This window comes from Bombina bombina, chromosome 2 (assembly GCF_027579735.1).
Source record: "Bombina bombina isolate aBomBom1 chromosome 2, aBomBom1.pri, whole genome shotgun sequence".
Taxonomy (NCBI): Eukaryota; Metazoa; Chordata; class Amphibia; order Anura; family Bombinatoridae; genus Bombina; species Bombina bombina.
Window position 1 is genome coordinate 679,981,830 of NC_069500.1, and position 26,465 is coordinate 680,008,294.

Below are 26,465 nucleotides of genomic sequence, written 5' to 3' on the forward strand. Positions count from 1 at the left end.
TCTGCAAACTGCAGGATATCCAGGGGAGAGATGAGTGGAAAGGGGCACTGCACTAATTTTTTTTAAAGAAGATCCAGACTGAGGCCCTGCTGACTGCTGAGGAACAACAGATAGGAGGAGTCTGTAGTGTGTGCACATTAGAGGCGTGATGGTTTTATGTGGTGCCTATAATCGCTGTTCAGCCATCCCAGAGGGAGGGCTCACACTGTGCAGACTAAGACTATTAATACTTGTCAGCATCAGGCAGATGGCACAGAGCAGCCAAGCACATTGGAGCAAAGCTAGAGTTTATATGACCTCACGGTACCTCTGTGAAGACTCCTCTGCAGACCCCCATCGCACAGCAGGGGCCATTGCTGCCCTGATTGAAGTTTACATAGATTCAGAATTCATAGTGAGCAGCTATTGTATCTGATGCGCAGTGTATTTTGAGCCCATACAGGACCTTGAATACAGCATTATATAACATGTGGAAAGCTGACACACAATATTACTTGAACCTAAGATTTACAGCATTTAAATCTACTCACAAACAATAGACTGGTTCTACAAGGCAGTCACTGGAATCAGCCACTACTGTATTATTCTGAACCTGTATTGCTCACACATTAATTACTGGAGTTTGCTAATTAGCTGGTCTCATCAACAAAGCAACTCAGATCATATAATATTGTAGCTGTCTTTGTGTTCGCTACACCTGGCTCCATATATTAAGACATCACAGGAGAAGCTTCATCTCAGCTAGATCGTAACTGTCCGCAGTCACTCAACTTGTTCTGAGCCACTACAGGTGGTCCCTAAGCAGGTGCAAGGATCTCTGCATTGTGCCAATATCTGCACCAACTTATCAACAACAAAAAAAGCTCCCATAAAAAGTCTTTATCTACCCATGGAGTCACTGAAGATTTGGGATCAACTTCAAGCTGGCAGCTCAGAAGTGGACTGGTGTGAGGACAACTACAAGATTGTGCCCACCATCGCTGAGTTTTACAACACGGTGTGTATTATTTCTAGCTTGATGTTTGCCTCTTAAATTGAATATAAAACAAATCTTGTCTCAATGGTATTCTCTCAAATGGCTCCTAATAAGTCTAATTATGAACAGAAAAGTCCCATTCTAGATAAACTTCTAGTTCATCTAAATCTGTTATTTCTTTATTAATATTGGCTCATCATAAATAAATAATTATGTTCAATCCCCTATCTATCAAATAAATATAAACAGATGGGTTTAATATCTTTATATATTTATACAGCACCAGTATATTCTGCTGTGACTCCTATACAGTTATGCAGTTATTGTATCATGAACAGTAAATAAAAGTTAACATACAGATGGCAAATGAGACCATTTGGCCCTCTAGTGGGAGCTTATAATTTAGGTTTCTTAAAACCAATAACACATATAGGGACTCTGCAAGATGACAGCCTATGGCATCGACTAATATTTCATTTTTTCAATTTTTAATGTTTTCTGTATGTCAAGTAGCCATTTGCACGTATGATGGAAGGCCTATGGCTACTACAAACAGTCATTAACATTCTGGTCACAATTTAAATGCACATAAATGAATTAGATCATTGATAAGAAACATATTTACAATATGAATGTATTGGCAAAAATGCTTCTAGTAAAAGTTATCACTGTTTTAGTGTTAATATTTTTCCATGCACGTGCCACATGCATGTGAAGCTAGATATTCTCAGTGTGCCAGTATTTTAAATACTTCAGCTGCTCAGAGTGCCAGTAGGACTTTTATCATGTCAGCAATTAAAGGGACACTGAACCCAAATTTATTTATTTCGTGATTCAGATAGAGCATGCAATTTTAAGTAACTTTCTAATTTACTCCTATTATCACATTTTTTCATTCTCTTGGTATCTTTATTTGAAATGCAAGAACGTAAGTTTAGATGCCAGCCCATTTTTGGTGAACAACCTGGGTTGTTCTTGCTGATTGGTGGATAAATTCATCCACCAATAAAAAAGTGCTGTCCAGAGGACTGAACCAAAAATAGCTTAGATGCCTTTTTCCCCCCAAATAAAGATAGCAAGAGAACGAAGAAAAAATGGTAATAGGAGTAAATTAGAAAGTTGCTTAAAATTGCATGCTCTATCTGAATCACAAAAATAAACATTTGGGTTCAGTGCCCCTTTAACAAATTGAGTAATTACCAGATGGTACAAGTACCTTCGGTTCTCTGAGCAACTGCTGTGTTTAAAGTGCTGGTGCACGGTGCATAGCTTTTATTATAAGCATTTTTGCTAATACAAGTACAGTATATAACAAGATTCTTATATTCAAAACTAAAATGCATCCATGTGGATTCCAATTTTGTCTGGAATATCCCTTTTTAAGACTAGTGGTACAAAGAATTTGCTAGTATCACAAAGTTCTGGCTATCTGTTCATGTTCAACAGTTTTGCTAACAATAGAAATATGTGAGCATACAAGTTGATAACCACAGTCTATCCCATGGGAAAGGCTCACCCCTTGCTGGTATACTGGAGGAAAGGTCCTTCAAAACATTATTTCTTTTCAGAAACATGTAGGAGTATTTCAATTTAGTTTGACAGAATGTTAATAAGGAGATAGACAGCAGAAATAGACATAGAATTCAGTTCAGGATTTGTAGTATGAGGAGGAATACTTATTATTACTATCCTTTTTTTTCCTGTTTCTACTCAAAATCCAGTGCTGTATTTTGGCCACTTAAAGGGGTAGTCAATTCAAAATTAAACAAATGGATTGGATAAAGCATGAACACTTTAATAAACATTTTCCAATTTACTTCTATTAATCTAAGTAGGCTGATAGAAGCTTATTAGTGTACACACAGGCATGTGTACACTACTAAGCATACTTAGCTTCACACTTCAGCAAAGCTTAGCAGGCCCATTTATCAAAGGGCTTGCGGACCTGATCCGACACTGCGGATCAGGTCCGCAAGACCTCGCTAAATGCGGAGAGCAATACGCTCTCCGCATTTAACATTGCACCAGCAGCTCACAAGAGCTGCTGGTGCAACGCCGCCCCCTGCTGACTCGCGGCCAATCGGCCGCCAGCAGGGAGCTGTCAATCAACCCGATCGTATTCGATCGGGTTGATGTCCGGCGATTCCTGTCCGCCTGTTCAGAGCAGGCGGACAGGGTTATGGAGCAGCGGTCTTTAGACCGCTGCTTCATAAGTTGTGTTTCTGGCGAGTCTGAAGACTCGCCAGAAACACGGCCCTTCAAGCTCCGTACGGAGCTTGATAAATGGGCCTGTAGGAGTGTACAAACAGGCATATGCACACTCCTAAGCTACTATCCGCCTACTTAGCTTTACATTTCAACAAAGGATACAGAGACCAAAGCAAATTTGATAATTTAAGTAAATTGGAAAGTTGTTTAAGATTGCATGTTTTGTCTAAATAAAAAATGTTTAATTTAAAAAGTAAAATAGGCTGACATCTTAAAGGGACAGTCAAGTCAAAAATAAACTTTCATGATTCAGATAGGGCATGTAATTTTAAACAACTTTTCAATTTTTTTTTAATTGGGCTTTGTTATCTTTGTATTCTTAGTTGAAGGCTAAACCTAGGTAGGCTCATATGCTATTTTTTTGCCCTTAAAGGCCGCCTCTTATCTGAAAGCATTTGACAGTTTTTCACAAATAGAAGGCGTTAGTGATTGTGGGCCATATAGATAAGATTCTGCTCACGCATGTGGAGTTACCTAGGAGTCGGCTCTGATTGGCTAAAATGCAAGTCTGTCAAAAGAACTGAAATAAGGGGGCAGTCTGCAGAGACTTAGATACAAGGTAATCACAGAGGTAAAAAGTGTATTATTATAACTGTTGGTTATGCAAAACTGGGAAATGGGTAATTAAGGGATTATCTGTCTTTTTAAACAATAACAATTCTGATGTAGACTGTCCCTTTAAGTACATTTGACTTAATTTTGATAAAAATGAAAGAAAGAAGAACATGTACTCACTTTATTTATATACGGTAAGGAAAGAAGAACATGTACTCACTTTATTTATATACGGTAAGGAAAGAAGAATATGTACTCACTTTATTTATATACGGTAAGGGAAGAAGAACATGTACTCACTTTATTTATATACGGTAAGGGAAGAAGAACATGTGCTCACTTTATTTATATACGGTAAGGGAAGAAGAACATGTACTCACTTTATTTATATACGGTAAGGGAAGAAGAACATGTACTCACTTTATTTATATACGGTAAGGGAAGAAGAACATGTACTCATTTTATTTATATACGGTAAGGGAAGAAGAACATGTACTCACTTTATTTATATACGGTAAGGGAAGAAGAACATGTACTCACTTTATTTATATACGGTAAGGGAAGAAGAACATGTACTCACTTTATTTATATACGGTAAGGGACGAAGAACATGTACTCACTTTATTTATATACGGTAAGGGAAGAAGAACATGTACTCACTTTATTTATATACGGTAAGGGAAGAAGAACATGTACTCACTTTATTTATATACGGTAAGGGAAGAAGAACATGTACTCACTTTTTATTTATATACGGTAAGGGAAGAAGAACATGTACTCACTTTATTTATATACGGTCAGGGAAGAATAACATGTACTCACTTTTTATTTATATACGGTAAGGGAAGAAGAACATGTACTCACTTTTTATTTATATACGGTAAGGGAAGAAGAACATGTTCTCACTTTATTTATATACGGTAAGGGAAGAAGAACATGTACTCACTTTATTTATATACGGTAAGGGAAGAAGAAGAACATAATAATATAATAATAATAATTTGCGATATATATAGCACTTTTCTCCCTGTGAGACTCAAAGCACTTAACAAATATACTGTACCAACATAAGACATAAAAGTTAGGAGTTTCTGAAGGTTAGATAAGCGGACTGAATGCCTGATGGAAGAGGTGGGTCTTTAGCTTTTTTTTTTAAAGTCTGTAAGGACGGTGCCTCTGATTGCGCACGGTAAAGAGTTCCAGAAAGTAGGGGCAGCGTGGCAGAATGCGCTGGAGCCTGAGTTTGTACTTATTCTTGGCACTGAGAGGAGGGATGTGTTGGCTGACCTAAGTGAACGGGATGGGATGTAGGGTGTCAGGAGCTCTTTTAGGTACTGTGGGCCTTGGTTGTTTAAGGCTTTGAAGGTCAGCAGGCCAATTTTAAAATATGTTATCACTTTTATGTACACAGACTTGCTTCCTTATCTTATATTTGTCTGGAACACCAACGCTCAATACATAAAGAGAACAATGGAAAATTATCATTTTATTACTTAACTACCATGCCCCCCACTGAGGGTGTAATCTATTCTGCTGGCTGTGTTTACTTAGGCTATTCAATAGCGTATACGCCAGTATCAAAACTTTCAGTATAGGTTGGGAAACCACAAGCTAAATCAGCTATTTCAAATGCTGAAATATGAGTAAAGGAGCTACTTGCAATCAATTTAATACACTCTAGCAGGTAAAAAGGATCATTGGGAATAATTTAAAGGGGAGAAAGTTTTTGGGTGAACTGTCCCTTTAAGTGTTGTATCCTGGCTATGTTTTTCAGATGAAAGTAGGCAGATTTTATTGCGGAGGAAATCTGCTGTTTAAAAGATCCAGCGTCAATCAGCACTCAGAGGTTTCGTAACTTTGCTGAACTAACGAGTTCAAAGCCTCCAAGCTCTAGGCCAGTTGGGTGATCGTGGGATATTTTTGATGCCCGGGGTCCCCTCACCAAGAGTAACTCTGTTTTGTCCGGGTTCACTTTGAGACAGCTAGCATTCATCCATTCTATGAGGTCTGTTAAGCAACTGTTTATGCGGCATGTTGGGTCTGTAGTATCTGGAGCAAAGGAGAAGTAGAGTTGTGTGTCATCAGCGTAACAATGATACCTTAGGCCATGTCGGTTAATGATGTCCCTCAGTGGTAGTAAGTAAATTGCGAATAGCATGGGAGACAGGATAGATCCTTGTGGAACTCCGCAGGCCAGTTCTGTTGGTGCTGATGAGCTTGATCAGCGAGGAAGGATTTAAACCAGTTAAGGATTGTGCCTCCTAGACCACAGATGTACTGCAAGCGCTCTATTAGAATCCTATGGTCAATGGTGTGAAATGCAGCTGAGAGATCCAGGAGGGTTAGAATGGAGTAATCACCTTTGTCTCTTGCCATGAGGAGATCATTTAGCACTCAGACTAGTGCTGTTTCAGTGCTGTGGCGGCATCTGAAGCCTGACTGGAAAGGATCGAATATGTTTAGGCGTGATAGATGGGCTTCCAGTTGAGTTGCCACTACTTTTTCAATTATTTTCCCCAGAAATGGGAGGTTGGATACTGGTCTGTAATTAGTCATGCAGTCTGGGTCTAATAAAGGTTTCTTTAGGAGTGGTTTTACCACAGCTTCTTTTAGAGGATCTGGAAAGTCTCCTGTTTTTAGTGAACACTGCAGTATTTTTGTGAGGACTGGGGCGAGTGTTTCAATGCATCCAGATATGAGCTGAGTTGGAGCAGGGTCTAAGTCACACGTAGTAGGGTGCAACTTTGTATGGTGTTTTTAACTTCTTTTATATCCACATTTGTAAAAGTGGACCATAAACTGGGGCAGTCTGGCATTCCATTGTAGTGGTTCTGGTGTGTAACTGTTTGGCCTGCTGTGATAGCGGTTCAGATTGAGGAAATCTTGTCTCTGAAGAAGTTTGCAAATGCTTCATATTTATCCTGAGAAAAGTTGGTGGGGCTAAGCATGCATGCTGGTTTGCAGAGCCTTTCTACTGTGCGAAACAGTTGCCTGGGTCTATTGTGGGAGAGTGCAATTTCGCGTGATAAAAATGAAGATTTTTTCTGAGTTATCTTGGATTGATATTTATTTAGATGTTTGGTAAGAGCGGCTTTATCCTCTGGATCATGTGTTCTGCGCCACTTTCTCTGAAGCTTACGTCCTGTTCTTTTCATTTCTCTGATGGAGCTATCAAACCACGGTGCATTGTTGTGGATTTGGACAGTGCGTATGCAAGATGGTGCAATGCTTTCTAGGGTGTCTCTCATGGTGTTGTTGTAGAGTCGGACTAAGGAGCTGGGGTCTTCGCAGGTGCCCATTAGTTCACTTAGATCCATATGTGATGCTACATCCAGTGGTGTCACCCCTTTTAATGAGCGGTGTTTGACCAAGTTCTGAGGCTGGTGTCTGGTTGATTGTGATACAATGGAGAAGTGAATGGAGTTTTGGTCTGACCAGGTAACTGGGTTTACAGTTACTGGTGACACTTTTAGTCCAGACTGAAACACTAGATCAAGTGTATGACCTTTTCTGTGGGTGGGAGTGGTGACGATTTGTGTAAAACCGAGTGTACTCATCAAGCTGAGGAGATCCTGCCCAAGCAGGGATAGGGTGTTGTCAATCCAAGTGTTGAAGTCTCCTAATATAAGCCATTTGGGGTGTTCAAGGATTAAGCCAGCCAAAAGGTCTGGGAGTTCCTGAAGAAATCTCTTCTCATCTCCTGGGGGTCTGTATATTAGCAGTATTCGGAATCCTCTCTCTATTGAGGCTGGCAGCTACACATTCAAAAGATTGGGTTTTGTGGACTGATATTGGTCTGGGATTTAAGGATGATTTTGCACAGATCATAACTCTGCCTCCCTTGCGATCTTGTCTCGGGTGGTAGAACACTGTGTAATTGTCTGGAATAGCTGCCTCTAGAATAGGCCCTGCATTTTCATCTAACCATGATTTTGTGATGCATGCTAATTCGCATGTTTCAATAAGGTCGGAAATGATAGCTGTTTTGTTCTTTATTGATCTGGCATTGCATAGGATTGCTCTGATAGGACAGTCTTGGGATTCTGAGTTTTTGCGCTGTACTTTAGAGACAACGTGTCTTCTAATAGGGATCACAGAACGAGATTTTCTTGATTTGATAGTGTGGTTTTTGTGGCTTTTAGGTTGGATCACTTCAATTGGGCTTGTGGGGGGACAGGGTGGTGGGGCAGCTGTGATAGTGTCAGGATATAGAACTTTAAATTTTGATTTTCCTCCACGACAGCCCCTGTCGGTCCCTTTAAAAATGCTGAGTGATTTTAGGGTAGCCACTAGTGAGGGACTGAGTGCTGCGACCGCTTTTTGGGGTCTTAAGGAGTGCAGAAGTGAGGGCTTATAGGTGGTCATTCCCTCTGCAGTGAAGGTGTTAAAATAGCTTCTAGTATTTGTAGGATTGTTAGCAGTGGGGGCTGGTTACATTGCCATGCTCTATAGGATTCAGGCCAGAGTGAGGTGTGAGATTTTGCACTTCAGGCTGCATTGTAGATAACAGATAAGAAAGCATGCAGGGGTTTTAAAACCAATGTATTTTAGTAAAATAGATTTAATCAATTAGTTTTTCTTGTGTTTAGAAATGAAATCTGAGCATTGCTAAATGGATGATGAAATCCAAAACCCAATTTGTGCATGGGTTGAGTCTTTTTTTTTTTTTTTTTTTTTTAGTTTAAGTGTACCTTGTTTGTGGTGTTCAGCTGAAGGTATCTCTTTCTGGTAGTAAGATGGTCCGGTGGGAGTATATTTCCATCCGTTGAGTATCTCACTTTAGTAATCTCATCCGTTCAATTTTTATGAGTCAAGTTGTGCGTTATGTGGAGTCGGTATTGGTCCTTGAAATAATTATGATGAATTTTGAATGTAAGAAGGTTAAAATTAAGACAAATCCAGAAGAGGTCAGGAGCCTGAGGAAAGTGTGGCAGCCAGCAGCGGCGCCTCCCCATGTACTCACTTTATTTATATACGGTAAGGGAAGAAGAACATGTACTCACTTTATTTATATACGGTAAGGGAAGAAGAAGAACATGTACTCACTTTATTTATATACGGTAAGGGAAGAAGAACATGTACTCACTTTATTTAGATACGGTAAGGGAAGAAGAAGAACATGTACTCACTTTATATATGGTAAGGAAAGAAGAACATGTACTCACTTTATTTATATACGGTAAGGAAAGAAGAACATGTACTCACTTTATTTATATACGGTAAGGGACGAAGAACATGTACTCACTTTATTTATATACGGTAAGGGAAGAAGAACATGTGCTCACTTTATTTATATACGGTAAGGGAAGAAGAACATGTACTCACTTTATTTATATACGGTAAGGGAAGAAGAACATGTACTCACTTTATTTATATACGGTAAGGGAAGAAGAACATGTACTCACTTTATTTATATACGGTAAGGGAAGAAGAACGTGTACTCACTTTATTTATATACAGTAAGGGAAGAAGAACATGTACTCACTTTATTTATATACGGTAAGGGAAGAAGAACATGTACTCACTTTATTTATATACAGTAAGGGAAGAAGAACATGTACTCACTTTATTTATATACGGTAAGGGAAGAAGAACATGTACTCACTTTATTTATATACGGTAAGGGAAGAAGAACATGTACTCACTTTATTTATATACGGTAAGGGAAGAAGAACATGTACTCACTTTATTTATATACGGTAAGGGAAGAAGAACATGTACTCACTTTATTTATATACGGTAAGGGAAGAAGAACATGTACTCACTTTATTTATATACGGTAAGGGAAGAAGAACATGTACTCACTTTATTTATATACGGTAAGGGAAGAAGAACATGTACTCACTTTATTTATATACGGTAAGGGAAGAAGAACATGTACTCACTTTATATACGGTAAGGGAAGAAGAACATGTACTCACTTTATATACGGTAAGGGTAGAAGAACATGTACTCACTTTATTTATATACGGTAAGGGAAGAAGAACATGTACTCACTTTATTTATATACGGTAAGGGAAGAAGAACATGTACTCACTTTATTTATATACGGTAAGGAAAGAAGAACATGTACTCACTTTATATACGGTAAGGGTAGAAGAACATGTACTCACTTTATTTATATACGGTAAGGAAAGAAGAACATGTACTCACTTTATATACGGTAAGGGTAGAAGAACATGTACTCACTTTATTTATATACGGTAAGGGAAGAAGAACATGTACTCACTTTATTTATATACGGTAAGGGAAGAAGAACATGTACTCACTTTATTTATATACGGCAAGGGAAGAAGAACATGTACTCACTTTATTTATATACGGTAAGGGAAGAGCCTTGAACTCTTAACAAACTACAGATAAAGTTTTCAGACACGTTTTGTAGACTGTTTTCAAAGCTAGCGCATCTTACTTAAAAATATAAAAAACATTTGGTTAGGTTTTAGTCTAATGAAGTTAATGAAAGTCCAAATTAAACTTTCATGGTTTAGAGCATGCGATTTTTTCCTTTACTTCTATTATCAAATTTACTTAATTATCTTAAATCCTTTTTTAAAATCATACCTAGGTAGGTTCAAGAGCAGCAATGCACTATTGGGAGCTAGCTGGTGATTTGTGGCTACACACATATGCCTCTTGCCATTGGCTCACCAAATGTGTTTAGAGAGGTCCTAGTAGTACATTGCTGCTCTGGAGATGACTTTAACTATGTATTTAACCCCATGGCAAGGGTTAAATACATAGTTATCTGTAAGCAATAGTAAAATAATAAAACATCTATAAATCATCAACGCTTCTTCTTTTTGCACTTTTATGTCCCTTTTAAATGGACATGAAACCCAACATTTTTCTTTCATGTTTTAGAATACAATTTTACAAAAGCTTCCAATATACTTCTGTTATCAAATTTGCTTTATTCTCATGTTAGTATTTGTTGAAGAGATATCTAGATCGGTAACGTGCAAATGTCTGGAGCACTACATGACAGGAAATAGTGCTCTTGCTAATGTATAACATTGTTGCAAAACTGCTGCCTTACAGTGCTGCAGACACGTGCACACTCCTGAACTTACCTTTCTGCTTTTCAACAAAGGATATCAAGAAAACAAAGAAAATTTGCTTAATAACGTACATTGGAAAGTTGTTTAAAATTGTATGTTCTATCTGAATCGCTAAAGAAAAATTGTAGGTTTTATGTCCCTTTAAGAAAGTAGAACATGCATTCTGTTCTTTTGAGAGACACGTAAGGTTGTATTGAATTAATTGTTATAATCTTGAATCTCTGTGAGGTATATTCCAAAGAATAGGCAGAACTTTGTATTTCCTATTTTCCCCTATGATTTTGTGTAGTCTATTCACTGAAATGTAATTAAGCATTATTTTCTCTCTCTCTTTCTTTTTCTTTCTTTCTTTCTTTCTTTCTTTCTTTCTTTCTTTCTTTCTTTCTTTCTTTCTTTCTTTCTTTCTTTCTTTCTTTCTTTCTTTCTTTCTTTCTTTCTTTCTTTCTTTCTTTCTTTCTTTCTTTCTTTCTTTCTTTCTTTCTTTCTTTCTTTCTTTCTTTCTTTCTTTCTTTCTCTCTTTCTTTCTCTCTTTCTTTCTCTCTTTCTTTCTCTCTTTCTTTCTTTCTTTCTCTCTCTCTCTACGTCTATTTGGGTGAAGGGGTTAAAGACAAAAATAATTACTGTAATTTTTTTTATTTATGGCTGAAGTGATTAGTCAAAAATCTGCTCTATTTTTAAAGCAACAAAGGCACTAATAACTCCAGTGCCTTTCAATGTGAGCTGTGTGAATGGCCCTTCTTTAAGAGACTGTAGGCCCAATGCTTCAGACTTCATATCAAAAGCATGTTCCTTACTACCTTTGGTGCAGCAGGTGCAATTGTACCAGGGCTCAAGTGCTAGGGACCCATAGCAGCCAATCTATACATAGCTATGTGTGCAGAATGTGTACAATCCTAACGTAAAGGAGCCTTTTATTAGTGCAGAATGCAGAACTGTCTGTTTATCCCCAAAATCATTATACAGAGCAGCATGCACATTATTACTATTGATAAATACCGAGTTACTTTTGGGAGCCCTAAAAACAATTTGCCCCCGGTGTCCTCTGTAGAGTAGGTCCGCTATAGCTTGCTAACCTTAGACCTGCTGCTTTTCCTGATATTCCTGCCTGATCACTGGGTACCTTACATGTCATGGAACTGTGTTTATGGAATCAAAGTGAATAGTAGCCCTAAAGCTTCCTAGACCAACCTTGTTCATAGATGCCAACTGTCATTCCAGGAGAGTTGTTTCATCTCTTTTAATACGAACAGTGTATTTATGACAGGGGATATATTTAGTCACTAAGCCTTCTGTGATTCATCATGAGTCCTGCAATTAAAAAACTAATTTTATTAAGTAGGTGTGCCGTGATGACAAATCACCTAAAGAACACATAAGAATGTTTAATTGATAGTGTTGCTTGTTAGATTCACCATAGGTCACAAACTGATAGTTTGATATTATAATTACAGGTCCTATTTAATGGGCACATCACCCAGCTGATTTTAGTGACCAGTTGGATAAAATTAAAGGGAAATAAAAGAATATACACATATCCTACACTAGTGGGAAATAGCTGTTGATTGATGCCTGCACACATTTGTCTCTTGTGATTGGCTAATTAGATGTGTTCAGCTGTCAATGCTGGTCCTTCAGCAAAGGATATAAAGAAAGTGAATCAAATTTGATAATAGATGTAAATTAGAAAGTTGATTGCAATTGTATGTTCTATCTAAATCATGAAAGATAATTTTGAGGTTTTCCTGTCCCTTTAAAGCCAACATTAAGCTAAGATTTAGCTAATATTACATTTTTGGATAGATTAAGTAACATTTATAAATAACAATTATAATATAGCAAATTATAACAATGCTCCCACCCAGCTACTTCATAGCTTGTCAAACTTTTCTGTGGAGAACACTGAATATGCTTTATTCTGATTTTATCAGAGCAGTTATTTAGTAACTACGGATCTAAAGAAATGGTTTACAGAGTACATAAGTCCTAAAAGGGGTGTCTAGACCCTGAATATTAGAGATGCTAACATAGGTGACCGCAAGCTCCCTATCAAGGGCTCAGGGTGGTACTGATTAATTTGCTTTTCTTTTAACAATCCCCTGTGACCCTCTTCTACGTAAAATAGTAACTACATTTTAAAATAATTTAGTGAAAGCAAAGGTTAATATGAGCAGTTTTCTTTAATTATGTTACCTGATTAAATATTTAAAATAAAAACTGTGTAAACTATTTTTCTTACTTGCCTCCTCCATTAAGCAATGGGCAACACAATAGGAAACCTAGCATATTTTATGGGTGTCCAATGGACTTGATGCTCATAAAGAAGACACTTCACACACATGCATTCAGATAAGAAGCGCCTTTCAAGGGCTTCGAAATTAGCATATGAGCCTACCTAGGCTTAGCTTTCAACTAAAAATACCAAGAGGACAAAGCATGTCCTATCTGAATCATGAACCTTTAATTTTGACTAGACTGTCCCTTTAATTCTCTTTGTACCCATTGTTGAAGGAGAAGCAGTGCATTACTGGGTGCTAGCTGAAAGCCAATGACAAAAATCATATATTTGCAGCCACCAATCAGCAGATTCTGAGCCTCCCTAGGTATATATAATAAGTATCCCACTTTATAGAGCGCAAACATTATGCCCAGTGCGCCCAGTACAGTATTCTCATTTTTTCCCTCTATTACAAATCACAAAGTAAATCTGAGGACATCTACACTTCTCCCAGAAATATGCAGCCATGTGCATTAACCTCCCCACTAACCTGTGCTGCCTAGCTGTGCTCCTGGAACGACGTGGCTCTATGGTAGGACCCCTAACAGGTATGCATAAAAAGAAACACGCTCAACTGAGGAGCAAATAACTTGTTTAGTGGCTTCTCACTACCTTAGTTGCTGCCTTTTCCCCCCTTAAAGGGACACTAAACCCAAATATTTTCTTTCATGATTCAAGTAGAGAATACAATTTTAAACAACATTCCAATTTACTTCTATTATCTAATTTGATTAATTCTTTAGATATCCTTTATTGAAGAAATAGCAATGCACATGGGGGAGCCAATCACACAAGGCATCTATGTGCAGCATCTATGTGCAGCCTATCTAGATATGCTTTTCAGCAAAGTATGTCAAGAGAATTAAGCAAATGAGATAATAGAAGTAAATTAGAAAGTTGTTTAAAATGGCATACTCTTTTTAAATCACAAAAGAAAAAAATTGGGTTTCATGTCCCTTTACATTATGGCCTGTTTGTGGTTGCAGATCTAAAATGGTTTATTATTAAATTTACTTCATTCTCTTGCTATATTTTGTAGAAAATTGTACATAGGTAAGCTCAGGAGTGGCAATTCACTGCTGGGCGCTAGCTGGTGATTGGTGGTTATGCACCGATGCCTCTTGTAATTTGCTCATCATATGTTTTAAAGGGACATAATACTCATATGCTAAATCACTTGAAACTGATGCAGTATAACTGTAAAAAGCTGACAGGAAAATATCACCTGAGCATCTCTATGTAAAAAAGGAAGATATTTTACCTCACAATCTCCTCAGCTCAGCAGAGTAAGTTATTTGTAAAAAGTTATACTCCGCTGCTCCCAGCTGCAGGTAAAAAAAAATGAAGAAATTAACTGCAGTCAATCAGCATCAGCAGTGCTGAGGTCATGAACTCTTACTGTGATCTCATGAGATTTGACTTAACTCTCATGAGATTTCATAGTAAGCTTCCTTTACCTGATTGGTGAAATATTATGAGAGTTCACAAGGCTCATCCCCTAAGCTGTCCCAGGACAGACACACTAATATGCTGCTTAGAAATCCTTTACAATGGGATGTGGCTACTGAGGAACTTTTGAGGTAAAATATCTTTCTTTTTTACATAGAGATGTTCAGGTGATATTTTCTAGTCAGCTTTTTACAGCTATACTGCATCACTTTCAAGTGTTTAAACATTTGGGTATTATGGCCCTTTAAGCTTGCTCTTAGTAGTACATTGCTCTGGAGCTGCCTTTAACTATGCGTTTAACCCATCTGCACCTATGTAAGTAATGATGCAATAATAACATGCCCTAAGCATTTTGTGCACATTTTTGTCCCTTTAACTACCTCAGCATTTTGTAGTCACCTGCCACTGGAACTACCTTCTGTTGTGCAATTAGCTAGTAGGTCATGTGATCAGATGATTCTGTTTTTAAGACAAAGCAAGCACACTGGCACAGAATGGTCTGTACAGGTTACACTGCTCTGCTAGGAAATTTCTAACCTAACACGTGGCGTGTGATCACAATAAACTATAAAAGACCCTTTTTTGTATGGCAGTAAAAAAAGGCTAACTGATATTAACCCAATTATGTAAGTTAGGTTTAAAAAAAAATGCTGCAAATTGCTTTAAACTATTACTTGCTTTATGGCACTTTGAAACCTAGGTTACTGATTTTGTTGTTTGAGCTCTCTAAGGAGCAGATTTTTGCACATAATATCTCTTTGTTAAGCAAATCTGCAACCCATGAAGCATGTGTACACTAGAAATTGTTATGTGGTTGTGTTCATCTGACTCACTAATAAAGCTGTAATGGGAAGAATCTGAATGTTAATTGTCACTCCTTGATAATTAGGTTGTAAGCGATGACTAAGAACCTCTTGTATCTAAATTGGGATACTTCAGGCTTGACGCTGAGAAAAGTCAAGAGCTAGGTAGAAAATTAGTCAAGATGTTGAAATCTTAAATAGACTTTAATTATAAAAAAGTATTTTCTAGTTGATTTTTCAAGCACATACTATATTTCAAATTGTTTGCAATATCCAACATTAAAGGGACAGTAAAGTCAAAATAAAACCTTTATGATTTAGATAGAGCATGCATTTATAACACCTTAACGTGTACGTTGCTGGTCGTTAAGGGTTTTTCTGCCAATAACAGTGCAAGTCTCCCCGCCAACAGCAAGACTGCACTATTATGACCTCCCTCCCTCCTGCTTGCCTCCTTTAAATAGCGCAGTCTTTCTGCTGGTGGCGAGACAGAGCTATCAAAAAACAAGCCCTATTGAAAGACCAGCAATGTACAAGGTACATCGCTGGTCGTTAAGGGGGTTAAATACCTTTACAATTTACTTCTATTATCAAATTTGCTTTGTTCTTTTGGTATTCTTTGTTAAAGACTAAACCTAGGTAGGTTGCACTTCTCTATAGCAGTGTTTGTAACTATGTATCACTTTGCTATAAACACTGTGTAAACACTGCTGCCAGATGTCAGAGGAGACATGTGCACGCTCCTGAGCTCACCTAGGATTACTCTTTAACAATGGATACCAAGATAACTAAGGAAAATTGATAACCAAAGTAAAGTTAAAAGTTGTTTAAAATGCAAATGCTCTATCCTATCAATTTAAATTTAGTTTTGACTTTACTGTCCCTTTTAATAGACCTTATAATTTTAATATATTATTATTATTATGCATTGATTGTAGGGACATCTGCTGGATACTGAGTGCATTGCTATTTCTAGATTTTACAGCTAATAGTAGTAGTAGTAATAATAATAATAATAATAATAATAATACAGAGAAAAAAAGCCTGTCACATAATTAATAACAAGTACTAGAATGGGTAAACCAAGAATATTTAAAGGGCCATTATAGTCTAAAAATAACATGCTCTTATTCATTAGAGCATGCAATTTTAAGACTGGTGACCCTCCACCTCTATGTGTTTTACACCCGCAATGCACTGCCGGTCCCAAGCGGAAACTGCTGCTGATTCAATCAGCAGTGCTAGCCATACATCTGAGTTGTATAAAGTGGTATTTCTACTATGTGTTTAATCAATTTGCAGGGGTTAAACACATAGAGGTGCAGGGTCACTAGTCTTAAAATAACATGCTCTAAAAAATTAGAGTATGTAATTATTTAACAACAATGAACCATTTAACAAAAAAAATTCTAAGACATATTTGCAGATCTGAAGATCTTTGCAAATTAAAATTGAGATGCGTCTTTATTAAAAAAATATTTGCTAATCTTTCTGGAATTAAATATATACTATAATTTAAAAACAAAATTCAGATATAGCGATTACTATTTAAATATAAAATAAAATATTTTACAAGTACATATGCACAATGAGGTTTTTTTTTAATAATAATATTTTCCAGCATATATTTTTCTTTTTAGTTTTATTTCTTATGGCTTTGCTGATTTACTTATTTAATTTTTTGTTCTTCATTTATCTCTTCTTATAGATCAGCAACATCTTGTTTTTTGTGTTACCACCCATATGCATGTGCCTGTTCCGTCAGTACGCAACCTGCTTCAACAGTGGGATATATTTAATATGGACGCTGCTTGTTGTTGTCGGTAAGTGTAAGAATTGGTCTTCTTGATTCATGTTCTCTGAGAAAATAAGTGCGTTCCTTTGTGTTTCCTGTACAGCACGTTCCTAAACAGCACCCTGTCTGTGACGTTTAGAGCTGAGCTTCATTACTGAAAGTGCTGTGCTGCTTACAATGACATCAGCTGACACAGTCCCTTATTTATGTCCTCCACTTCCATATCCAGCATTCATGCTAAACAATTGTTTTCATTTAGTCTGACATGTGGTTCCTGGTATTGTTGCCTAATGCATAAATCTCTCAAAGAAACGAACAAACAAAATGTTCACATATTTGCTTTCCAAAAAAGTGTTATCTCTAGTTTGGCATTTCGTTTTTGCATTCCACAAACAGACTGCACTTTTCTTACAGGGGAAATGCGTTCACATTGTCTTACGTGACCAATAATAGTGTGAGCGATGATTGTTTTTTTTGTATTGCTTCAGTTAAGCATGTACGTGAGAAGCTTGTTTGCTATCTTAGAACCTATAATTAATATACACAATAATAATACTTCTGTTTTCTGGACATGTAAATAGATTAATATGATTGTTTGTTTTTTTTGCATTTATTTACCATATATATATACAAAAGACTACACTTATTTATATGCTGATTCTGGTATATAAATGTCTGGGAAAATGTCACTATAGTTTACCATTAAAGAAAAAAGGTTACTAGTCAGTAGAAAAAGAGTTACTACTCTGCGCAGAGTTAATTAAAAATAATAATGATATCAATTGCAATACTATAATTAATATAGTGGTTTGTAAGGGGTAATTGTCAATTAAGGCCCCACAAATGATTTATCCCATAAAGAGGTCTAGAAATTCTAGAAGAATTATATTGATCGTTTTTATCTATTAAGTAACGTGGGGGGTGCTCACTGTCCGTTGTTCAAAATGTATAATGAGAGTAGAGAAAGATGTAAGCATGCCCATGCATGCAGGGACAAAGGAGACCCAGCAGGGATATAAAATATAAGTTTTATTAGAAATTACGATTAAAAATTATATAGGTAAAAAACGCGTTTCCCTGAGCTGGCAGCCACCATATAGTTTATATTTAAATTTGGAGTTACTTAACTGATTTTAGCTTCCTCGCTACCTCTTTACCTTCACCTTTATTAGCGATAATTTGTTGTGAGATTCGGTCTTGCTTTTTAGTTAATTGGTTACTGTGCTTCTCCCTGGTAGTGTGGTATTTTGGCTACTTTACTGGTTTGGCAGCAATTTGTCATACTAACTTTAGTCTACTATAATACCTATCCTGGGGCCTGTACGTTTATTAGCTTTAATTTTTGCTGGAATTAGCCTTGCTTTTTAGTTAATTTGTTATGGTACCTTCCCATGATAATATGTTAATTTGTTAAACCTACTCGAGCACGTTATTATTTCTCCAACATAGGTGTGTCCGGTCCACGGCGTCATCCTTACTTGTGGGATATTCTCTTCCCCAACAGGAAATGGCAAAGAGCCCAGCAAAGCTGGTCACATGATCCCTCCTAGGCTCCGCCTACCCCAGTCATTCTCTTTGCCGTTGTACAGGCAACATCTCCACGGAGATGGCTTAGAGTTTTTTAGTGTTTAACTGTAGTTTTTATTATTCAATCAAGAGTTTGTTATTTTGAAATAGTGCTGGTATGTACTATTTACTCAGAAACAGAAAAGAGATGAAGATTTCTGTTTGTATGAGGAAAATGATTTTAGCAACCGTCACTAAAATCCATGGCTGTTCCACACAGGACTGTTGAGAGCAATTAACTTCAGTTGGGGGAACAGTGAGCAGTCTCTTGCTGCTTGAGGTATGACACATTCTAACAAGACGATGTAATGCTGGAAGCTGTCATTTTCCCTATGGGATCCGGTAAGCCATGTTTATTACGATCGTAAATAAGGGCTTCAAAAAGGGCTTATTAAGACTGTAGACTTTTTCTGGGCTAAATCGATTGATTATTAACACATATTTAGCCTTGAGGAATCATTTTATCTGGGTATTTTGATATAATAATATCGGCAGGCACTGTTTTAGACACCTTATTCTTTAGGGGCTTTCCCAAAGCATAGGCAGAGCCTCATTTTCGCGCCGGTGTTGCGCACTTGTTTTTGAGAGGCATGACATGCAGTCGCATGTGTGAGGAGCTCTGATACATAGAAAAGACTTTCTGAAGGCGTCATTTGGTATCGTATTCCCCTTGGGGCTTGGTTGGGTCTCAGCAAAGCAGATACCAGGGACTGTAAAGGGGTTAAAGTTCAAAACGGCTCCGGTTCCGTTATTTTAAGGGTTAAAGCTTCCAAATTTGGTGTGCAATACTTTTAAGGCTTTAAGACAATGTGGTGAAAATTTGGTGAATTTTGAACAATTCCTTCATGTTTTTTCGCAATTGCAGTAATAAAGTGTGTTCAGTTTAAAATTTAAAGTGACAGTAACGGTTTTATTTTAAAACGTTTTTTGTACTTTGTTATCAAGTTTATGCCTGTTTAACATGTCTGAACTACCAGATAGACTGTGTTCTGAATGTGGGGAAGCCAGATTTCCTATTCATTTAAATAAATGTGATTTATGTGACAATGACAATGATGCCCAAGATGATTCCTCAAGTGAGGGGAGTAAGCATGGTACTGCATCATTCCCTCCTTCGTCTACACGAGTCTTGCCCACTCAGGAGGCCCCTAGTACATCTAGCGCGCCAATACTCCTTACTATGCAACAATTAACGGCTGTAATGGATAATTCTGTCAAAAACATTTTAGCCAAAATGAACACTTATCAGCGTAAGCGCGACTGCTCTGTTTTAGATACTGAAGAGCATGACGACGCTGATAATAATATTTCTGAAGGGCCCCTAACCCAGTCTGATGGGGCCAGGGAGGTTTTGTCTGAGGGAGAAATTACTGATTCAGGGAACATTTCTCAACAAGCTGAACCTGATGTGATTGCATTTAAATTTAAGTTGGAACATCTCCGCATTCTGCTTAAGGAGGTATTATCCACTCTGGATGATTGTGACAAGTTGGTCATCCCAGAGAAACTATGTAAAATGGACAAGTTCCTAGAGGTGCCGGGGCTCCCAGAAGCTTTTCCTATACCCAAGCGGGTGGCGGACATTGTTAATAAAGAATGGGAAAGGCCCGGTATTCCTTTCGTCCCTCCCCCCATATTTAAAAAATTGTTTCCTATGGTCGACCCCAGAAAGGACTTATGGCAGACAGTCCCCAAGGTCGAGGGAGCGGTTTCCACTTTAAACAAACGCACCACTATACCCATAGAGGATAGTTGTGCTTTCAAAGATCCTATGGATAAAAAATTAGAAGGTTTGCTTAAAAAGATGTTTGTTCAGCAAGGTTACCTTCTACAACCTATTTCATGCATTGTCCCTGTCGCTACAGCCGCATGTTTCTGGTTTGATGATCTGATAAAGGCGGTCGATAGTGATTCTCCTCCTTTGGAGGAGATTATGGACAGAATCAATGCTCTCAAATTGGCTAATTCTTTCACCCTAGACGCCACTTTGCAATTGGCTAGGTTAGCGGCTAAGAATTCTGGGTTTGCTATTGTGGCGCGCAGAGCACTTTGGTTGAAATCTTGGTCGGCTGATGCGTCTTCCAAGAACAAGCTACTTAACATCCCTTTCAAGGGGAAAACGCTGTTTGGCCCTGACTTGAAAGAGATTATCTCTGATATCACTGGGGGTAAGGGCCACGCCCTTCCTCAGGATCGGCCTTTCAAGGCCAAAAATAAACCTAATTTTCGTCCCTTTCGTAGAAACGGACCAGCCCAAGGTGCTACGTCCTCTAAGCAAGAGGGTAATACTTCTCAAGCCAAGCCAGCTTGGAGACCAATGCAAGGCTGGAACAAGGGAAAGCAGGCCAAGAAACCTGCCACTGCTACCAAGACAGCATGAAATGTTGGCCCCCGATCCGGGACCGGATCTGGTGGGGGGCAGACTCTCTCTCTTCGCTCAGGCTTGGGCAAGAGATGTTCTGGATCCTTGGGCGCTAGAAATAGTCTCCCAAGGTTATCTTCTGGAATTCAAGGGACTTCCCCCAAGGGGGAGGTTCCACAGGTCTCAGTTGTCTTCAGACCACATAAAAAGACAGGCATTCTTACATTGGGTAGAAGACCTGTTAAAAATGGGAGTGATTCATCCTGTTCCATTAAGAGAACAAGGGATGGGGTTCTACTCCAATCTGTTCATAGTTCCCAAAAAAGAGGGAACGTTCAGACCAATCTTAGATCTCAAGATCTTAAACAAGTTTCTCAAGGTTCCATCGTTCAAGATGGAAACCATTCGAACTATTCTTCCTTCAATCCAGGAAGGTCAATTCATGACCACGGTGGATTTAAAGGATGCGTATCTACATATTCCTATCCACAAGGAACATCATCGGTTCCTAAGGTTCGCATTCCTGGACAAACATTACCAGTTCGTGGCGCTTCCTTTCGGATTAGCCACTGCTCCAAGGATTTTCACAAAGGTACTAGGGTCCCTTCTAGCTGTGCTAAGACCAAGGGGCATTGCTGTAGTACCTTACTTGGACGACATTCTGATTCAAGCGTCGTCCCTTCCTCAAGCAAAGGCTCACACGGACATTGTCCTGGCCTTTCTCAGATCTCACGGATGGAAAGTGAACGTGGAAAAGAGTTCTCTATCCCCGTCAACAAGGGTTCCCTTCTTGGGAACAATAATAGACTCCTTAGAAATGAGGATTTTTCGGACAGAGGCCAGAAAAACAAAACTTCTAGACTCTTGTCGGATACTTCATTCCGTTCCTCTTCCTTCCATAGCTCAGTGCATGGAAGTGATCGGGTTGATGGTAGCGGCAATGGACATAGTTCCTTTTGCGCGCATTCATCTAAGACCATTACAACTGTGCATGCTCAGTCAGTGGAATGGGGACTATACAGACTTGTCTCCGAAGATACAAGTAAATCAGAGGACCAGAGACTCACTCCGTTGGTGGCTGTCCCTGGACAACCTGTCACAAGGGATGACATTCCGCAGACCAGAGTGGGTCATTGTCACGACCGACGCCAGTCTGATGGGCTGGGGCGCGGTCTGGGGATCCCTGAAAGCTCAGGGTCTTTGGTCTCGGGAAGAATCTCTTCTACCGATAAATATTCTGGAACTGAGAGCGATATTCAACGCTCTCAAGGCTTGGCCTCAGCTAGCGAGGGCCAAGTTCATACGGTTTCAATCAGACAACATGACAACTGTTGCGTACATCAACCATCAGGGGGGAACAAGGAGTTCCCTAGCGATGGAAGAAGTGACCAAAATCATTCTATGGGCGGAGTCTCACTCCTGCCACCTGTCTGCTATCCACATCCCAGGAGTGGAAAATTGGGAAGCGGATTTTCTGAGTCGTCAGACATTGCATCCGGGGGAGTGGGAACTCCATCCGGAAATCTTTGCCCAAGTCACTCAGCTGTGGGGCATTCCAGACATGGATCTGATGGCCTCTCGTCAGAACTTCAAGGTTCCTTGCTACGGGTCCAGATCCAGGGATCCCAAGGCGGCTCTAGTGGATGCACTAGTAGCACCTTGGACCTTCAAACTAGCTTATGTGTTCCCGCCGTTTCCTCTCATCCCCAGGCTGGTAGCCAGGATCAATCAGGAGAGGGCGTCGGTGATCTTGATAGCTCCTGCGTGGCCACGCAGGACTTGGTATGCAGATCTGGTGAATATGTCATCGGCTCCACCTTGGAAGCTACCTTTGAGACGAGACCTTCTTGTTCAGGGTCCGTTCGAACATCCGAATCTGGTTTCACTCCAGCTGACTGCTTGGAGATTGAACGCTTGATTTTATCGAAGCGAGGGTTCTCAGATTCTGTTATCGATACTCTTGTTCAGGCCAGAAAGCCTGTAACTAGAAAGATTTACCACAAAATTTGGAAAAAATATATCTGTTGGTGTGAATCTAAAGGATTCCCTTGGGACAAGGTTAAGATTCCTAGGATCCTATCCTTCCTTCAAGAAGGATTGGAAAAAGGTTTATCTGCAAGTTCCCTGAAGGGACAGATTTCTGCCTTGTCGGTGTTACTTCACAAAAAACTGGCTGCTGTGCCAGATGTTCAAGCTTTTGTTCAGGCTCTGGTTAGAATTAAGCCTGTTTACAAACCTTTGACTCCTCCTTGGAGTCTCAATTTAGTTCTTTCAGTTCTTCAGGGGGTTCCGTTTGAACCCTTGCATTCCGTTGATATTAAGTTATTATCTTGGAAAGTTTTGTTTTTAGTTGCAATTTCTTCTGCCAGAAGAGTTTCAGAATTATCTGCTCTGCAGTGTTCTCCTCCTTATCTGGTGTTCCATGCAGATAAGGTGGTTTTACGTACTAAACCTGGTTTTCTTCCAAAAGTTGTTTCTAACAAAAACATTAACCAGGAGATTATCGTACCTTCTCTGTGTCCGAAACCAGTTTCAAAGAAGGAACGTTTGTTGCACAATTTGGATGTTGTTCGCGCTCTAAAATTCTATTTAGATGCTACAAAGGATTTTAGACAAACATCTTCCTTGTTTGTTGTTTATTCCGGTAAAAGGAGAGGTCAAAAAGCAACTTCTACCTCTCTCTCTTTTTGGATTAAAAGCATCATCAGATTGGCTTACGAGACTGCCGGACGGCAGCCTCCCGAAAGAATCACAGCTCATTCCACTAGGGCTGTGGCTTCCACATGGGCCTTCAAGAACGAGGCTTCTGTTGATCAGATATGTAGGGCAGCGACTTGGTCTTCACTGCACACTTTTACCAAATTTTACAAGTTTGATACTTTTGCTTCTTCTGAGGCTATTTTTGGGAGAAAGGTTTTGCAAGCCGTGGTGCCTTCCATTTAGGTGACCTGATTTGCTCCCTCCCTTCATCCGTGTCCTAAAGCTTTGGTATTGGTTCCCACAAGTAAGGATGACGCCGTGGACCGGACACACCTATGTTGGAGAAAACAGAATTTATGTTTACCTGATAAATTACTTTCTCCAACGGTGTGTCCGGTCCACGGCCCGCCCTGGTTTTTTTAATCAGGTCTGATAATTTATTTTCTTTAACTACAGTCACCACGGTACCATATGGTTTCTCCTATGCAAATATTCCTCCTTAACGTCGGTCGAATGACTGGGGTAGGCGGAGCCTAGGAGGGATCATGTGACCAGCTTTGCTGGGCTCTTTGCCATTTCCTGTTGGGGAAGAGAATATCCCACAAGTAAGGATGACGCCGTGGACCGGACACACCGTTGGAGAAAGTAATTTATCAGGTAAACATAAATTCTGTTTTTTCTGTCTACCTTGAACCGTTATTGATACTGCGGGGTTTGCCTCGCTCTTTAGTTAATTATACACGGTGCTTCTCCTTGGTAGTTCATTTCATTATAGCTCCTCAGTTTTGAAGCAATTACTAGCTCTTTATTAGATGCTGAGACGTATAAATGTTAGATTCTTCTATATAATGTGGGGGCATATACTGTCATGTGGTGTCTGTTATGAACATATATGTTTTTTGGTTGGTCCTAGTCTCCAGGAACTGTATTTATGCCTTCACCTGTTCCCAATTCCCTCGGGTATAAAAAATAAGGCTGCACACCTATGGACCTTTTTTGATATCCTTCACCAAAGACCTTTCAACTGAAGAGACATGTTAAAAAAAAAATGCAAGTCTCTGTCTACTCAATCCTAGTAGGTTGAATGGCACAAAACCTATAGATAAATTAAGGCCTCATTGGGGAGCATAGAACATAGATAATACATCATCTACTGTATGTGGCTAGAGCAGACTGTTTTCTGTGTATCACAAGCAGAACCAATGCAAATAATTTTGTCTACCCAAGGCAATGATATATTTAGCTAAACTCTCAACATATTACATAACTTACCCTTATTGCTTCTTGATATGTTATGTTAGAGATGTGATTAAACATGCTGTAACTAGCTATTTAATGTTTATTTAACTGTAGATAATATAGATTGCCATGAAAAACATGGCCATTCATCTTTGTTGTTACTCTAAACACTAAATGTGATATATAAATTTATATATATATGTGGGTGCTATTTGACTGAAGCTATCATAGGCAGTTACTTAAATTGCCTAATCATAAATACATTTTTTTTAATAATTTTGTATGAATATCATTGGCCATCTTAGTAGACTCAGGGGCCTTTAGATGACCGATATGGTCCGCCTTATGAAAATACCAGCCCTGATTACAAGTAGAAACCAGATTGGGCCTCACACCTGCTCATCTGTGTGTAACTTCTTGACTTTATGAATTTCTGTGGAATCTATATAGTCCTAATGACATGATTTTTTATTTTTTTTATCTTTAAAGGAATTGGCTCAGTTTACTTCCATGCAACGCTCAGTTTTCTTGGGCAGATGTTGGATGAGTTGGCTATTTTGTGGGTGTTGATGTCTGCATTAGCCATGTGGTTTCCCAAAAGACATTTGCCTAGGGTCTTCCGGAATGATAGGTAAGTTTATCAGCTTTGTAGTTTTATATGGAAATGCAACCATCTTTTTTTTTTATTATATATATTAAGAGGCTTTAATACAAGGGATGAAAGCATAATTCTGTCACTATATAAATCCCTGGTAAGACCTCACCTTGAGTATAAAGTGCATTTCTGGGGACCAATCTCTAAAAAAGACATTGCAGACTTAGGAGAAGTTCAGAGAAGGGCCACAAAACTAATAAGGGGAATGGAGAATTTAAGGTAGGAGGAGAGGTTAGCCAACTGGGTATGTTTTCTCTAGAATAAAGGAGCTTTAGAGGTGACATGATTACTTTTTATAAATATATTCAAGGCCCATATACAGAGATGGTGAAAGCTCTGTTTATTCCAACAAAATAGAGGTAACCATTTAAGGCTGGAAATAAAGCAATCAAATTGTTGAACTCATTATCTACGTAGGTAGTAAATGCCAATACCTTACATACATTTAACAAATGTTTAAATACATTTCTGGCTAGAAACAGAATTCAGGAATATGATTACTGGTGTTAAATGGGTCATATTTTGAATGGGAATAATTTAAGATCAACTGGAGCTTTTATTGTAGATAAATTAAGATTTGTAGAGGTTGAACTCAATGGACTTTTTTCAATGTCATCTACGTTACTATTTATGACTTCTGCATTTACTAACAATTTGATAATTTAATAAAGAACATTTAATAAACACCTTGTAATTACAAGACATAAATAACATCCGAATTTAGGCTAACATTTGTATAGCAAATTAACACCATGTTTGGA

At 38.5% G+C, this 26,465-nt stretch overlaps 1 protein-coding gene across 1 annotated transcript in view; it reads left to right on the forward strand.

The window, feature by feature from the left end:
* Positions 1 to 229: 229 nt before the first annotated feature.
* ACER2 (alkaline ceramidase 2) overlaps positions 230 to 26,465 on the forward strand; it is a 42,744-nt gene continuing 16,508 nt past the window's right edge. The window contains exons 1-3 of the mRNA XM_053702653.1: positions 230 to 997; positions 17,096 to 17,210; positions 25,539 to 25,680. Of these exons, the coding sequence (XP_053558628.1) occupies positions 890 to 997; positions 17,096 to 17,210; positions 25,539 to 25,680 (365 nt within the window). The 5' untranslated portion in view covers positions 230 to 889. The remainder of the gene's footprint in view (positions 998 to 17,095; positions 17,211 to 25,538; positions 25,681 to 26,465) is intronic.